The sequence below is a fragment of the Coturnix japonica genome, chromosome 13 (assembly GCF_001577835.2).
Source record: "Coturnix japonica isolate 7356 chromosome 13, Coturnix japonica 2.1, whole genome shotgun sequence".
Lineage (NCBI taxonomy): Eukaryota > Metazoa > Chordata > Aves > Galliformes > Phasianidae > Coturnix > Coturnix japonica.
The window spans coordinates 10,309,235-10,316,689 of record NC_029528.1 but is presented as its reverse complement, the minus strand read 5'-3'; the positions used below and the strand labels follow the sequence as shown (position 1 = coordinate 10,316,689).

At 48.5% G+C, this 7,455-nt stretch overlaps 1 protein-coding gene across 1 annotated transcript; it reads left to right on the top strand.

The window, feature by feature from the left end:
• Positions 1-342: 342 nt before the first annotated feature.
• LOC107320347 (sulfate transporter-like) lies at positions 343-6,838 on the top strand. The gene is made up of 2 exons (XM_015876089.2): positions 343-2,936; positions 3,750-6,838. Exons 1-2 carry the CDS (start codon positions 2,337-2,339, stop codon positions 5,340-5,342), a joined length of 2,193 nt encoding a protein of 730 aa, XP_015731575.1. The 5' UTR covers positions 343-2,336; the 3' UTR covers positions 5,343-6,838.
• Positions 6,839-7,455: the final 617 nt, after the last annotated feature.

Below are 7,455 nucleotides of genomic sequence, written 5' to 3'. Positions count from 1 at the left end.
GATGAAAAACAAGTGAATAGAAACAAACTCAGATGGGCCAAGATACAAAATGAGCTACAACTAGAAAGAATTATAAAGCATATGAAGGGATCATCTTTTAAGTATTATCAGAATGAAAAGGCTAAAGAAAGGAACAGTCAACAACTGAAAGAGGAGGGAGGGAGAGGGGAACTATCAACAGATGTATCTGAAAGCACGTGGAGCTGTGGAGAAAGAAGAATAAGAATGAACATATAAATACATTGAGCAGCTGTCTCCCCTACTGTGTCTTCTGCAGGCCTTGTTTTCCTCTTCCCTCAGGACATGTCATGAATGATAGAATCATTTGAGTTGGAAGGGACCTTGAGAAGCCATCTAGTCCAGCTGCCTTGCAGTGAACAGGGACACCTACAGCTCCATCAGTGCTCAGAGCCCCTCCAACCTGAGAAACACCACTTGTCCCTGATCTCCACCCAGACACTGAGACATTGACCACCATTCTCTGGGTACGATCTCACAAACAGTTCCTCATCCATTAAACAGTCCATCTGTCAAATCCGTATCTTTCCAGTTTGGAGAGAAGGATACTGTGGGGGACAGTGTCAAAGGCCTTACTGAGGAACACGTAGGTGGTTATAGTGGCTGTTTCTTTGTCTGTTGATGAACTTATGCCATCGTAGAAGGCCACAAGTGTTGGTCAGGCAGGGCTTGCCCGAGGTGAAGCTGGTGAAGGTTGTCACGTATCACCACCCTCTTCCTTGGCATAGCTTCCAGGAAGATATGTTCCAGGATCATGTGGATTGTATGGATTTGACACACACCAAGGTCTCTCTTATCTGTCCAGAAATAGCCTATGTCATCACGTCCTTGCTTTCAGTGCATATTTCTATGCACAAAGCTCCTGTGTAGCACAGCATTGCTGGCTCTGTGCACAGAGTGAGCACAGTGTAGTAGAGGTGGAAGCACCTGGAATATGGCTTTAGGTGAGAGTGTGATGGTGTCTGGTAGGTGCACGATGGCAGAAAGCTACCAGGAAAGAAAAAATATGTTTGTTTAACTGGAGGGTTTTCTTGGTTTAGTTTTTGTTTTGTGGAACAAAATCATGTCAAGAATAGATGAAGATCTGAGCAGAGAATCCTAGTGGGACTTGGGCCCCAGGGAGGGGCAGTGCCATAGCACGTGTAGGAAGATTTCTGTGCATTGCTCCCCTTGTTTAGCCAACATGTCTCAGATACCAGCAATACTGTTATCTGGCAGAAGCACTTCTCCAAACTCCTTCAATCATCCTTAATGACCAGAACAAGTTTTCATCAAAAATAGTCATCCAGAATGATGTTTGTTTTCAAAATATAGCCCTGTTTGGCTGGCTGCACCATCTTCATCAGCTGAGGTGAGATAAAAGGGCCAATGGCTTGGCAGAAAAAATCAGTTTTCTCAAGAGAAGCAACGCATGATCCAGAAGGGAGGCAAAGGAAACAGGCTTGCAATTGTTTGGCTTGCGCTTTCTCTGTTCAGTGTGTGCTGTGAAGTGAGAAGACACATCTGGCAGCAGGTGAGCAGCTCCACATGCTTTCTGAGGGACCCTAGGAGAGCTCCATGTCCCGTGGCTCCTGCAGCCAGAGGTAAGAGAGTTGGGATGAGAAATGAATCTGTAGGGCAGGAGAATGGGATTCCTCATGATCCCAGTTCCATTTCCAAACTGCAGCCAGGACTACACTCAGGAGCACTTTTCTCTGTGTGTCTGCATTCAATTCTCATGAAAAGGTATGTTTTATTGCAACTGCATTTTGACTGAGAAACTTGGAATAGCTTTGGGAAGTGTCTACTTAATCAGACTGAGAAAGTCACATACTTTCATTTTGCAGATACCAGTCCCTGTGATGGGTTCATTTGATGCAAACCAGCAATGTAATTTAAAATGTCAAAATGTTAAAGGAAAAACTACTTTGCGAATAACTTTTCCCTATCTACGTGTTGCATTCCTAAAACATCACTTGGAATATTTCAAGATTTTCGATCTATATTTTAAATGGAAGTGTCATCAAGAAGGGCAAGGTTGTCTGACCTTTATCCCTCTGCTGTCCCACTACTAAGGAGCACAGCAGCCTCTGTAGCTCTCTCTGATGGGGACATCTGTGTCAGTATGAATGCCATGCAAACCGTGGCCTCAGGTTTGTGCTTGATTTGGTCCATAACTTAGAGCAAATGGCACCACAAGTTTGGTTTGTTTGAGGTTATTTCTTTTATTTGTTAATGTGTACAATCTGCATGAGCCTTGGAGCCAAGCAAAGCATGTTATTCACACAAATGCAATTCTTCATGTCATACCTTCTCTCCTGCTTAGCCTTCCTGGTGCAATGGAGAATAAGTCAAGCCAGACATCACGACAGAGCTCCCTAACACAAGGAGAGCCCCCTGTTGGCTTTACGCACATCAGATTGGAGGAGAATGAGCCCATCAAATTCAGGACCAAGGATTTCATCCTGAACAAAGCCAGAGAGGTCTGCAAATGCAATCATCAAACCATCATCACCTTCTTCTGCCACCTGTTCCCAGTGCTAGACTGGCTTCCCCGTTACAACATCAAGACGCAGTTGCTTGGGGATGTCATATCTGGGCTGCTGGTGGGGATAGTCGCCATCCCTCAGTCCATCTCATACTCCCTGTTAGCCAGCCAGGATCCCATCTATGGGATCTACACAAACTTCTTCAGCGGTATCATCTACGTCGCTATGGCCACTTCACGCCACAACTCTGTGGGATCCTTCGGTGTCCTTTGCCTGATGATTGGGCAGTCTGTGAATCGGCACCTCCAGATAGCAGGGTACGATGACGACACTGGCTCTCTGCTGGTGGGCAATGCCACCTCCTCCAATAATGGGACGGATACCTGTGACAGGAGCTGCTACGCCATCACTGTGGCCCTTTCCTTGAGCTTCCTGGTTGGTCTTTACCAGGTACAAATGTTCACTGTTGTGCAGTTTCCTTTTTAGGAATTTCTCAGTGCTTAACAACTCTAAGCTCCTGTCTCACTTCAGACTTAAAAATCATGAGATACCTTTCCTGAATGCAAGCAGGGTCAGACACCTTTAGTCTGCTGCAGCAATTTTAAAACCCTGAATACAGCTGAATTTAAGGTTTTGCTTCCCCCATGTGATGGGTCTTTGAATGTATCTGAAACATGCTTAGAATCGAACATAGTAAGGGAAATGAAGGGGACTGCAAGCCACCTTCCCATCACTTTGGTTCTGAACCTGAGGTGACTGCTCTGCAGGTCAGAAGCAGTCAGGGCAAAAAGGAACAAACCCCACAGACCCTGCCATCAGCAGGGGCTCCATTAAAGGCCATGCTGTGTCACCTTGGCTTGGGCCTGGTTGTTAGTAGACAACTTCAGGTCCTTTCACTGGAACAACTGAAGTCACTACATCACACTATTTTCATGCCACTGGGTGATGCTAGTAGCTGCTTTGATCTGTCTGCTCTCTGGGATTTCAGTGTTAACTGTGTGCCCTTATTGCTTGAAAGGATACAGCAATGGGGATCTTGTGGTCTTTTTTGTATGGCATCTCTCACCACAGACAAGTCTTCTGGGTAGCTGTCTTTAGTTCTCAATATCCCACATTATCTACCTAAGACAAAAATCTGTGTCTCACACTGAATGCTCAGCAGACAGAAGATATGCTGAAGCAGAAGCAAATTGACATAAATTTCCAGCCACCTCTTCTAGCCCTTCTCACGGATGCTAATAATATGGCTGTCTTGCTTTTCAGATCCTGCTGGGAGTTTTACAGCTGGGCTTTGTGTCTGTCTACCTGTCAGAACCTCTTCTCAGTGGCTTTGTGGTCGGCTCCAGCCTCACCATCATCACCTCCCAGATGAAGTATCTCCTCGGGCTGAATATTCCCCGGCACGAAGGGGTGGGGTCCTTCATCCTGACGTGGGTGGACCTTTTCAGGTACATCCAGAACACCAATATCTGTGACCTGGTCACCAGCCTGGTTGCTTTGGCCATCATAATACCTGTCAAGATGATCAATGATCGGTACAAAGACAAGATGAAGGCCCCGCTCCCTGTAGAGTTGTTTGTGGTCATCATAGCCACAGTAGTATCTCACTACTTTAAATTTGAAGAGCGATACAAGTCTTCAGTTTGTGGGGCCATCCCCACCGGTTTCATGAAACCCACCTTACCAGATATAAAGCTGTTTTCCAGCCTGGCAGTCGATGCTCTGCCCATTGCTATTATAGGCTTTGCTATGACTGTGTCCCTGGCGGAAATCTTTGGCAAAAAGCATGGCTATCCTGTTAGTGCCAACCAAGAGATGATCGCCATTGGCATGTGCAACCTGGTCCCATCTTTCTTCTACTGCTTTGCTAGCTCTGCAGCCTTGACCAAGACTCTGCTGAAGGAGTCCACAGGGACCCACACGCAGCTCTCTAGCCTGGTCACCTCCCTGGTGCTGCTGCTGGTGTTGCTGTGGGTCGCTCCACTCTTCTACTCTCTGCAAACCGCCATCCTGGGGGTGGTCACCATCGTTAACCTGCGGGGGGGGCTGAGGGCATTTTGTGAGACCCCACGCATGTGGCAGCTGAGCAAGCTGGACACGGTGGTGTGGTGGATAACCATGCTGGCCTCCACGCTGATCACTACAGAGATAGGGCTCCTCGTGGGTGTCTGCTTTGCTCTGCTCTGTGTCATCTTCCGCACGCAGAGACCCAGGGCCGCGCTCCTGGGCAAGGTCAGCAACACTGAAATCTATGAAGATCAGTCTGCTTACAAGCAGCTCAGCAGCATTGCCAACATCAAAATCTTCCGCTTCGAGTCGTCCCTTTACTATGCCAACAAAGACTATTTCAAGACTGCACTCTACCAGAAAACTGGGGTGAATCCTGTCCTGCTGGCTGCCAGGCATCAAAGGGCAGAGACCAAGGCAAAAGCAGACACAGGTAACAGGAAGAGCATTATTAACACTGTGTTTGGATGCCTGAAACCTTCCAAGAAACACAATGAGAAATCACCCACAGACATCTGCCTGCCCTCCATAGATATGCACACATTGATCATTGACTGCGGGGCTATGCAGTTCATTGATACCACGGGTCTCTCCATGCTGAAGGAGATGCATCGTGACTACCAGGAGCTCGGCGTCCAGGTGCTCCTGGCTAACTGCAATCCTCTCCTCCGCCGCCGGCTGAGGGATGGCGGCTGGGCTGCTGGACCACCCGGTGACCAACTGGCTTTCCACAGCGTGCACCACGCCGTGCAGTTTGCACAGCAGTGGTACCACGAGAAGCAGGAGAACAAGGAGAGAAGGGATGCCGCCCTGGACCCTGAGGAGCTGAGCTTCCAAGCATCTCTGTAAAGCTGAGGGATGATTTCTGATGAGGGTGGGCTTCGCTGCAATTTTAGGGTGGGGTGTTTGTTTGTTTTTGCAAGCAGAGCATTGAAAAATACTTTAATGAACTGTCAGCAGAAGGCACGGAGTAAACGTGGTGGGCGCTGGGGGGCACGCGTGAGTCGCTCCGGCTCAGCGGCAGGAGGAGCGCCCTTAGGGGTGCTCTCTTTAAAGTTGTGCTATAGATAAATCCACATCCCGAGGCTCCTGTGCTCCCCAACCAAATCAGGACCAAGAACCAGCACGGCTCCCACTGCTTCACAAATGGACGCAAACAAACACTATAGAGAATAGGAAAGGATAGGAGTTGGAAGGGGCCCTTAAAGGCCATCTGGTCCAGCTCCCTGCAATGAACGCAGCTCCATCAGTGCTCAGAACCCCTCCAGCCTGACCATGGGTGTCTGCAGGGACAGTCAGGTATCTATCCCCTCTTTGGGCCAACTGTGCCAGTGTCTCTCCTCCCTTATTGCGAATAACTTTTCCATTATATCCAGTCTAAATCTCCCCTCTTTTAGTTTGAAACCTTTTCCCCTTGTCCTATCACAGCAGACCTTGCTAAGGTCTCTATCCCCTCCTATCCTATGACCTGCCTTTAGATACTGAAAGGTCTCCTCAAAGCCAGCAACAGCAAAGCACTTCCCTTAAAAACAAACAAGCTTCAGAAAACTGCAGGGAATTTGTTCATCTGACAGCCCTTCCTCTATCTGCAAATCCACCGTACGTGCTGCATGTTTAATACAACACTATTCCCCTGACCACGTCTAGGAAACGCCAGCTCTGACAGCTACTTGGAGGCCCAGTGATGGAGACTTGTAAATAAAGTGCATGGAAAAGGAAACCTGCTGGCTCTGCTCAGGCAAACATTTTCTGGTGGTCAATAGACTCCTTCAGGTGGGTTAGGGTTAGGGTATGCCCAACTGCCTGATGAACCCAGACCTTGCAGGGCTGACTACTCAGCGTGGGGTGTGGGTGTGAGTGGGGTGCAGCTCTGCAAGGCCCACACAGGCCACCGTGGCATGAGGCAGTTCCCAGGGAGGTTGCATCAGCCATGGAGAGTGGAAAATGGGCAGCTCTGTGAGCAGAAGAGGCAGAGAATCTGCAGAGAGAAGCCTTGTGACTTTGACTTTGCTTCCTCTTTGGGGCAGCAGAGCCATCATTTTCCTTGAAAGCCCCTTTATGAGGGAAACTGAATTGTTTTATGTAGGCTGTATATGTGTTTATGATCTCAGCGGGTTGAATAAAGCCACAGGAGGAAGTAAAATGGGTGCTGATAACTTCTGGGCACCGCCTGCTGCGAGATAGCACAGGTGAGGTTCCATGGGAGCAGGGATTCCCACTGCCTGCTGCAATGGGAAACAGTGGCGTTCAGGCACAGAGGAGCTGTGAAAGTGCCAAAGCAACACTATTACAAGGATAATTACCACTTTCCTATCAGTTCCTATGAAGAGGCCGTGAGCGGTAAATGATACCAAGGAGATAAGACACAAACTGTACAGTCCAAGGGTAGCCCGTAATCAGCAGTGCAGGAAATCAGGCTGTATATCTGGGCCCTTCACCTTTGGGGCCATGCAGGGGGGGCACCCACCCAGACACCTCCTGCCCCTTCCTGCAGCACTGCAGAAATGCCACATGATGAAAGCAAATGTTATCTCCCCCAGTGAGCAGCTCACCTGTTCTGCTCCTTCACTCTCTGCCTCCTGCCTTGCTGAGATCTATAAATACTCCAAGGGTGTGATAAATAGAGGGTGTGATAAATAGAGGATTGCTGCTCAGGCTTTGTCAGCTGCGCTCGGAGCTGACTGTGCAGCTGTTAATTACGCTGTAGCAGCAGATGGACAGGTTTGAATCCTTTTGATGCTTCGAAATGCTCCCCCTTGGGAAAGTTTAGGGACTAAAAGTTGTCGTGGCTGATTGGTGTTTGCTTCACCTTCTGGAAAGCATATGGGATTAAAACTTCAGTGGAAACAGCTGGTGCTGGGGGAGTGCCTGGGTAGGAGATGGCAGAAGGAAGAGATCCCCATCTGATGGCTGAGAAGGAGTTTCTGATGTGGCTTCTCCACATTTCAAATGTTTTAAAGCA

Coding starts and splice junctions, on each gene's coding strand:
- LOC107320347 (XM_015876089.2), top strand. CDS start 2,337: ATGGAGAATAAGTCAAGCCAGACATCACGACAGAGCTCCCTAACACAA. Junction 2,937..3,749: donor TCCTGGTTGGTCTTTACCAG/GTACAAATGTTC, acceptor CTTGCTTTTCAG/ATCCTGCTGGGAGTTTTACA.